The sequence below is a fragment of the Penaeus chinensis genome, chromosome 1 (assembly GCF_019202785.1).
Source record: "Penaeus chinensis breed Huanghai No. 1 chromosome 1, ASM1920278v2, whole genome shotgun sequence".
Taxonomy (NCBI): Eukaryota; Metazoa; Arthropoda; class Malacostraca; order Decapoda; family Penaeidae; genus Penaeus; species Penaeus chinensis.
In genome coordinates, this window is record NC_061819.1 from 14497339 (window position 1) to 14506863 (window position 9525).

The 9525-nt window shown below is 49.3% G+C and overlaps 1 protein-coding gene across 1 annotated transcript in view; it reads left to right on the forward strand.

Moving 5' to 3' along the window:
• Positions 1-6319: 6319 nt before the first annotated feature.
• Positions 6320-9525, forward strand: part of LOC125032249 — a 24004-nt gene continuing 20798 nt past the window's right edge. The window contains exons 1-3 of the mRNA XM_047623380.1: positions 6320-6484; positions 6804-6970; positions 7839-8039. Coding sequence (XP_047479336.1) covers positions 6320-6484; positions 6804-6970; positions 7839-8039 — 533 coding nt within the window. The remainder of the gene's footprint in view (positions 6485-6803; positions 6971-7838; positions 8040-9525) is intronic.

The window sequence follows — 9525 nt, forward strand, 5'->3', positions numbered from 1 at the left end:
CCCCCCCTCCTTTTTTTTTTAAATAAAGTTTTGCGCCGGGTAATGAACTCTTTTTCGCTCTCGCTCTTATTAGTTTTGAGTTTAGTTTGTTCTCACTGTCTAATTCCAGGGGGGAAGGGTTCCCTGTTTCATTTTTTCGCCGTTTTTAAACCAATTTCAAAACCGGGGGGGGGGGGGCTGGCAGGCATCGTTTCCGGTGCCCCCGGGCCCCTGCGAGGAGGCCGCGGAGGGCGTGTTGACCGGTTTTGGGTCTTAGGGCGGGGGGAGGGGGTGGGGTTAATGATTGGAGGCTGATGCACAGATAGATATACTTTGTACAATAATGAATCAATCCCGTATTGTTTTGTATGTATGATGTAGTGAGTGGGGTGGTATGTGTGAGGGGGGTTATAAAATATAATATTTTAAATATTTTATATATTTTTGTTGTGGGTGTGTGTGTTTTGTGTGTAGAAATGTATGTAGGGATGTAACATTACAATGCACCACATAGACACAGATATTTTTAAACTTTTCACGTGCTAAAACCTCGTAAAGGCTTTATTTGGGAAGGAACAGGTGGGGGGGGGGGGGGGGGGGCGTGTTGCCATTTTACCTGCCAAGCGGGGAATGTTTTTGAGCAAGACATAGCCCATGCGGGGGGAACATCTTGCTTTTTCAGGGGGAGTGCGGTCCCCGTGTGCACAGGTGCTGGACACGTTAACTTAAAAACGGGGTTTTTCAGTGTCAGTCGTGGGGGGGGGGGGGGGTTGTCAGAGGAGAGAAGGACGGTTTTTTTTTTTTTTTACTGGCCCCCCCCCCCCCCCCCTCCGGTATGGGATGATGGAATAGTTTTTCGGTAAACCTGGGATGATCGTCTTACGCAAGCGACTCTCTCCCCAACAAACTACTTCCTCCCCTTTCTCCCCCACTCCCCTTTCTCCTTTCCTTTCCTTTCCTCCCCTTCTCCCTCGAGACTCCTGTAAAGCCCCGGTAAATCCGCCTCATCCCCCTCCTCTCCTCCTCCTCTTCCTCTTCCTCCTTCTTCTCCTCCTTCTCTTTTTCTTCCTCTTCCTCTTCCTGTCCCTCCTCTTCCTTCTTATCCTTTTTCTGTCTCTTCCTCTTTTTTCTCGTCCTTTTCCTCCTCCTTCGCTTCCTCCTCCTCTTCCTCCTCCTTTTTTCTCTTCCTCTCCCTCCTCTTCCTTCTCCTCCTCCTCTGTCCCTTTCCCCCTTGTCTTCCTTCTCTTACTCCTCCTCTTTCTCATCGTCCTCCTAACTTCTTCCTCGGTCTTATCTTCCTCATTCCTCATCCCCCTCCTCCTCTTTTCCCTCCCTTTCCCCCCTTCTCCTCCTTCCCTTACCCCTATCCTTCCCCTTCTTCCTCCTGCCCCCATCTCCCTCTCCCACCTTCTCCTCCTCCTCCTCCTCCTCCTCCTCCTCCTCCTCCTCCTCCTCCTCCTCCTCCTCCTCCTCTCCCTCTTGTGCACCGTTGCCACTGCATAATTGATTGCCAAACACTACCGCCTGTGTAACTTGTGCAGGCGCGATACGAGTTTGCAAGCTCTGAGGTAATTTTTCATTGGATTATTTTAGTCGACTTGCCTTCTACAGACATAGTTAGTGGGGGTGGGGAGGGGAGAGGAGAGGTGGACACGCGGGGACATCCGGTGCTCGGGGCAAAAATGTGCTACGCTTCCCGTCCTCTTGTGGAGGGATGCTGGTCCCCTCCTTTTTCTTTTTTTTAGCCTTTATTTTCCTTTTCTTTTCCATTTCCTCGTTTTCCCATTTGTTTGTATTTATTTTCTCTATCTCTGATTCGTGATATGATTTTTTTTTTACAATTGTGTTATCTTATATGTCCTTTGAAATTGCTATAGATTATATGGCTGTCACTAATTTCCAATATCATTTCATTATCACTGACAGTTTTTCATATTTATTTTCGTAAGACGTAGAACCACGAGCATACTTTCAATCCCCTCTCCCCCTCTGTATATACATCCTCCTCCCGTTTCCCTTTCACACACACACACACACACACACACACACACACACACACACACACACACACACACACACACACACACACACACATGAGTGCGCGCGAGCGTAAATTGACCCCAAGCAAATATTATACTGTGTTCGTTGTCTTATTCGCACAAGGTAAACAATCTTATTCGCACAAGCTATACCACCACTCGAAGTAACAACAGAGAACTGGACGTTGTAATGTATTTACACTTTTTTTTTTTTTATCAGCAACTCCCTCGTACTTTATTCATTTTGGGATTTCAGAAAGTCCGTGCCTCTGCAGATTAGGGATTAAAGTTATTCTGCTTTGTATTCTGAATTAGATTTTGAGATTAGGATAATTCTGGTGTTCGTGAGTTTTTTTCGGTTTGTGTCTCTGTTGTCATTGTCTCGCTCTTTCTCTCTTTCTCGCCCCTCTCGCTTTCTGTATAGCTATCTTTTCTCTTTCTCCCTCTCTCTCTCTCTCTCTCTCTCTCTCTCTCTCTCTCTCTCTCTCTCTCTCTCTCTCTCTCTCTCTCTCTCTCTCTCTCTCTCTCTCTTTCTCTCTTTCTCTCTCTCTCTCATTATCAAGTTATTCCCCGCACCATCACCACCTTTCACAATGCTACCTCCGACTCGGCATAAAGAGTTATTATTACTCGTCGGCAACCCCATCCGACCGAGTGCCGTGTGCAGTAAGTCTGCGTCGTTCAGGAAGATTATTAAGGTCATGTCATTATCTACATGAATAAAAATGGTAGTCGGGCCTCGTCAGTTCCCCCCACACTCCCCACTTCTCCTCCCTCCCCATTATTCTCCCCCACCCCCTCCCCCTCCACTATAACTCTACCCCCCCACCCCACCCCCTCTATCGCCGCCTCTCTTACACCTTCCAATTTGTTGCTAAAATTAGACGGTATTACAAGGTGGAGGTTGACATCATTGCATCCCGATGGCGACGTCCAGTTCGGTCTTACAGCACGCAGACTTCTCTTCCCCCCCCTATTTTTTTTTTTCCTTTTTCTTTCTTTCTTTTTTGTCTGTTCTTCTGGGTCTTCTTTTTTTCTTTTTTTGGTTTCTTCTTCGTCTTTTTCTTTTTCTTTTTCTCCTCCTCCTCTTCCTCCTCTCTCTTCTCCGCTTCCTCCTCCTCCTCCTCCTCTCTCTCTCCTCCGCCTAATCTGCTTCCACCTCCATTATTGTTTCTTCTACTACTACTGCTCTTCCTCCTTCTTCTCCTCCTCCTCCTCCTCCTCCTTTTCCTCCTCTGCTTTTTTCTACCTCTTGTATCATACCCAAGACCTTTTATTTTTAACTTTTATTCTCTTAAAACGTATCTGTTTATTCATCACAAGGCAACGCATTTTTGGACGCTGGGTAAAGATCTGTAACACTGAGCCCATTATAGGTAGACAGTATTTGCCTTCTGTAATCTCATGCTTTGGCGGTCCTCGTGTCCCTGCTGCTAACATGTTCAATCGCTTAGAAACGCGTCATTTTTGCTGCGCTCAGAAGCCGGTACTTGTTCGGTTGTATGTTTGAGCATACGTAAGGGCAGCATGGTGTGAGTGTGTGTGTGTGTGTGTGTGTGTGTGTGGGTGTGTGTGTGTGTGTGAGTGTGTGTGTTTGTGTGTGTGTGTGTGTGTGTGTGTGTGTGTGTGTGTGTGTGTGTGTGAGTGTTTGTGTGTGTGTGTGTGTATATGTGTGTGTGTGTGTGTGTGTGTGGAGGGGGTGGGGTTCTGTGTGCGTGTCTGTGTGTGGGAGGGTGGGGAGGGGGTGGAAGGGTTCCGTGTACGTTTTTCTGTGTCTTATCTGTGTCTATGTGTACGCCTTATCACCAGGAAGTTGCATTCCTTGAATGATGATTACCCTGCAGCGTCTCACACTTCTTCTCCATCTTCGTCTCCCCCGCCCTCTCCCTCTCCCTCTCCCTCTCCCTCTCCCTCTCCTCTACATTTCCTTCTCTCCCATCTTGCACGCTCCGGTAGGGAGGGTAATGATGCTACGACCCTTTTCGACAGACTTTAAAACTTAACAGTCACTTCTCGTGATCCTCATAAAGACGGCCGTTAAGGATGTGGGGTCATTTACAAAGGTCTTTTTGTCTGTGCGTCATAAAGGCCGGAGTCGGCGGTCGGCGTGCGGGTCCCGGATGTTGACTCGCTCCTCCTGCGTCGCGCGGCTGCCCTCCTCGCGGCCGCCCTCTGCCGACGCCGCCGACGCCGCCTATTTGTTTATCATTAGAATATTCGTCGCTCCATAGCCCCCTTTGGCATGGAAATTCTCCGCTCTCTTTTAGAGCTTGATGAATGGACATATGTAACTATCACTCTCTGCTTTTTCCCGTTTTTGTTTTTCTCCCCACTTTCATTTTCTTTTTCTTTTCTCTCTCTCCTTTTTTTTTTTAATATTTTACATAAGAAACCCAGATGTATGACTAACGATGCAGGCAGAGGAAGAAGGAAATCTGGATCGTCGTCTTGCCAGGCAGAGGCCTCGCATGAAATATTTTATTTGTACTTTTAACGATAATGAGAAGAATATGAACACCGAGCGTAGATGATGACACACAGCGTCGCCGCCCACTTTACGGGTAACTCAATTATCCGAGAGGAAAAGGAGTCAGCTGGGAGGGTCCGAGTCAGAGTTATAGAAGAGATAGAGGAGAGATAACATTAGCAGCATCCCTGGGTGAGTGGAGAGGAGACAGGGAAGGGGAGTAAATGACACAGAGAGAGGGAGGGGGAGGGAGGAAGAAAGGGATAGAGGGAGGGAAGGAGAGAGAGAATAGGAGGGAGGGAAGGGAGGAGAGAGAGGGGGGGTTAGAGAGAGAAAGAAAGAGAAAGAAGGAGGGAGGGAGGGGAGAGAGAGAGTATAGTGCGGTCTTTTGAGTAATGTTCTCCGTAAATGATCTACAGAATACCCCCTTTCTCCCCCTCCTTCACTCACTAACTCTCTCTCTATCTATTTATCTATCTATCTCTATCTCTATCTTTCTCTCTCTCATTCTCACTCTCTCTCTCTGTCTCTCTCTCTCTCTCTCTCTCTCTCTCTCTCTCTCTCTCTCTCTCTCTCTCTCTCTCTCTCTCTCTCTCTCTTTCTCTTTCTCTTTCTCCTCCCTCCCCCTCCCTCCCTCCCTCCCTCCCTCCCTCCCTCATTCCCTCCCTCATTCCCTCCCTCATTCTCTCTCTCTCTCTCTCTCTCTCTCTCTCTCTCTCTCTCTCTCTCTCTCTCTTTCTCCTCCCTCCCCCTCCCTCCCTCCCTCCCTCCCTCCCTCCCTCCCTCATTCCCTCCCTCATTCTCTCTCTCTCTCTCTCTCTCTCTCTCTCTCTCTCTCTCTCTCTCTCTCTCTCTCTCTCTCTCCCCTCTCTCTCTCCCTCTCCCTCCCTCCCTCCCTCCCTCTCCCTCTCCCTCTCCCCTTCTCCCCCCTCTCCCCCCCCTCTCTCCCCTCTCTCTCCCCTCTCTCTCCCCTCTCTCTCTCATTTGCCTATCCCGACTGCACCTTGTCTGCGTTACAAATGACGGCTGCTTATTTTCTTCTCGCCGTCTTCTTAAAGGCCGGGTGTAGTTCTCGTTGGCGCCTGGAGCATTATTTTCCCTCGTGCCGTGATGAGGCTATGACAGCAGCCTTATGGCGGGAAGGGGGAGGAGGGGGGGGGGGGGGAGATGTAACGATTTGGCTTGTCTTCGTCAGATTGTTCTTGGTTCGAGAAATGACGTCGCCCTTGCTTTTCTGCGCAGACCTACAGAATATGATTGCATACCATCTGATATTCATGTGTAGACACCCACATGCACTCGCATGCCTACAATACAACGCGCACATGTGTGTCTTTGTTTGTTTTGTGCTTACAGGAACAAAGAAATACTGAAACTAATATATCTACGTAGGATCCCCTTGTGCTTACTGTTTTAATCATCCGTAAGCCTCGTGAGAAAAGTCTTCGGTGTATGCAATCCACATTTCACTACCGTGCTTGTGGCGTGCTGTGTATAAAGTGTGTATGGGAGTCGGCTGGCACTTCTCGCGTATGAAAGCGGGGCCGCAGAGCTGACGCGGCGGTTCTAGCAAAGTATTTCGAGTTCTCATTCCAGCACACACAGACGCTGTTCTATGGCGAGAGAACGTTCCACGCCATCCACCGCCATCCCGTCACCTCCACCGCACACTTTTATCAGTGGTCCTTTCCACTGAATCAGGTTTAGGCAGACACACCTACAATTATGGCGTCCAATTTAAAGAACGAGGCCGGCTTGGAGATGTAGCGTTTTGCTGATCCGGACGAAGCATTATGGCATTCGAGTCCACCCTCTAGCAATTGATTAAACCAATATGGCGGCGGTCAACCCTCCAGAGAGCGTGTTGTTTGATCCTGGACCGGCCCGCTGCTGTTCGCTCTGTGTCATAACGTTGTGGACGCCGCCACGCCCTCGCCGCTCCGCTGAACAATCACCTGTGGCTCACGGAGCGAAACATTTTGTCCGCACCACCTTTCGCGTACTGCCTAATTACAAGGAATTACATGCTTATGTGTTTCAATCTCCGGGAACGTGGCGGCCTCTGCAGATTAGTTAGTGGCGCTTACCCCGCGCGGAGTCTCCCACCTGTTCATGCTCCCGCCTCCCCGCGCCGCTCGGGCCATATGCTCCCTTTTTGACAGACGGATCCAGGAATGCACATTTTACCCTCCGAACACAAACCGAATTTCCTGCCTCGGCTGGATGAAAATGCAAGTCCTCCGGAGTTACCCCTGTGCCTTCTCACTCTCTCTTTCTACTATTAAGGATAAATTGAATTTGGAAATATTTATCGCTAGAGAGACATTATAGACGCAGAGCAAGGAGGAGGCTCAGATGTAGCAGACGCGGCCTCAGAGCTTGCAACTCGAGTAAGCCAGAGATTACCTTGGTGGAGGCTCGTCAAGAGGGAGCTCACCTCCCACGGCTGCCTTGCCGGGGAAATTGAGTCGCTTCAGGATGCCTGGCTCGCTGATTTCTCCCTTTTTTTTTTACTAGTCTTTTTTTGGTTTGTCTTTTCTCTTTTAGTATTATTTTTTAATAGCCATACGTCGCGAATGAGGTTTGCATAATACCATGTTTATTTTTTTCGTGAGCGATGTACATGAAGCCCGATTGAAAGACGGTTGGACTCGCACACGAAAGAGGAATTTAAAGTCATGTGCAACAGGACACAAAGGAATAGAACACAGGGCTAAAGAAAGGAAAACAAAAAAACACAAAAAATCCCCCCTTCGACGCCAATAACAAAAAATAGAAGAAAAAAACGTTATAGACAGGCACTTTATTCGACGAGAAGGGAAAATCGTAACACAGGGCTTAGGTCGGATATGGAGAGACTCGAGGGCGGAGGGGAGCCCTCTTCCGCACGTGGGAAAAGCGAAGGCCAATTTCAATGAAGAAGATCGACTCGAGTGAAGCACAGGCATGGAAGGGGGGGGGGGGGGGGGACGAAGGAATGCTTGAAGGAGAACGGGGAGGAGAGGAAGAGGGATGGGAGGGAGAAGAGGGAAAAGGGAGGAAGAAGAAGAGGGTTGGAAGAAGAGGGGGATGGAGGAGAGCGACAAAGGGGTGGAAGGGAGAGGGAACGAAGAAAGCAAGGGGGAAGGGAGGGGTAAGAAGAAGAGGGAGAGGTAGGAATGCGAAGAAGAAGAAGAAGTGGGGGAAGGGAGAAGGGCGAAGGAGGAGGAGTAAGGGGGTGGGGGGGGGGGGGGCTGCAGGTCCCAGGCGAGGCGAGAACAATCAGGGAGGCGAGGAGGTTGCTCACGGTCTCGCCGGAGACACGCGCCATCCGTAATCATTTGTTTGGAGCTCCTGACGTTTCCCATTATCAGGATCAGGGAGTCTATAGCAGCTCGCGAGTCTCGGCGGGGGAGGGAAAATGGTGAACGAAAGGCTGCAAGCCACAAGTGTATTTGTACTCTGCTTTCGGTGCGAGGAAGGCGAGTCCCCTCTGTAGAGTTCTGTCAGCCGCTGCCGGGAGTGAATCCATCATTTGAACCAGACGGGGAGAGCTCAGGGAAATATAATCAAAAGTATACCCAGAAGGACTCCCTCCCCCCCTTTTCGCCAGAGATAGTCAGACAGACAGACAGCAGATAACACAGGAACAGGGTCCAGGGTAACAGCAGCGCAGGAGGGTGGTGCAATGTGACCCGGACGAGCCTGATAGATGGGCCAAGACATCCGAGGCAGCTCCTCAATGGCAGCTGTCAGTACGGTAATAATGGCGGACAGAGCACGGATAAACTATAATACATCAATCCTGGCCCGGGGCTCTAGGGTACATTATAGCCTCTCTGACCCTCCCCAACCCCCCTACCTCCCACTTCTTACACACGCGCCCATAACCACCCTTCTTTTCCAATTCCTCTCTCGCTCGCTCTCTCTCTTCTCTTCTCCCCTCTCTTCTCTTCTCTTCTCTTCTCTTCTCTTCTCTCTCTCCCTTCTCTCTCTATCTTCCTATCTTTCTTCCTCCCCGTCCTTTTTGCCCGACTTTCAGAATAAGCTATATATATACACCTTATGTTCTTCTGTATTACTCTGAACATGCCATCTTGCACATCCTGCCCAAACGCCCCTCTCCATCTCGAGTCCCGCGCCTTCATTCGGCAGTACTTTTCTCCCGTTCAACCCCAACCGGCCTCACTATATTACTCTCTCTCCCCTCTTCTACCCCTCTCTCCCCTCTTCTACTCCTCTCTCCCCTCTTCTACCCCTCTCTCCCCTCTTCTACTCCTCTCTCCCCTCTTTTACTCCTCTCTCCCCTCTTTTACTCCTCTCTCCCTTCTTTTACCCCTCTCTCCCCTCTTCTACCCCTCTCTCCCCTCTTCTTCCCCTCTCGCCCCTCCCTTTCTCCTCCCTTTCCTTCCACTTCCCCTTCCCTCCCCACCCTCCTCCCTCCTCCACACCCCAATCCCTCATTTTACTGAGATATGGGGAGGACCAGAGGTAGAGGAAAGGGGGAAGGAGACAGACAGACAAATAGACAGACAGACAGACAGACAGACAGACAGACAGACAGACAGACAGAGACAGAGGAAAAGCGAACAGAGAAGAACTGGAATGACAGGAAGAAAACGAAAGAAAGAGGGGAGAAAATGGGAGGAGGGGGAGAGAAGGACAAATAGGGAGGAATACACAAGTTGAGTTTTACGCTCCCTCATCTGATTCTTGAGCTTTTGTAAATCTGGAGACTTCCTTAATGTTCTGGCGCACATGTGATCTCGCTGTGCCCGGGGTGGAGATCCCTTCCGCCTCCGCCACATTAGGTCGAGAAAATTATATTGGTCCCCCCTTCATTTCTGTTTCGGATTTGCCTTCCGTTTTCTCTCTCATTCGTGTCTTCTTTTTTTTTTCCTCGAATGTTTTGTTAAGGTTTATTTGTCCATTTAATCTGCTGTGACTCGAATAACTTCTTTCTTTGCCACATGAGGCTGATGAAATTATATCGGACCTCTCTTATTTTTATTTCAGATTTTCCTTCCGTTTTCTCTTCAAATTCTCGTGTTTTTTTTCTCT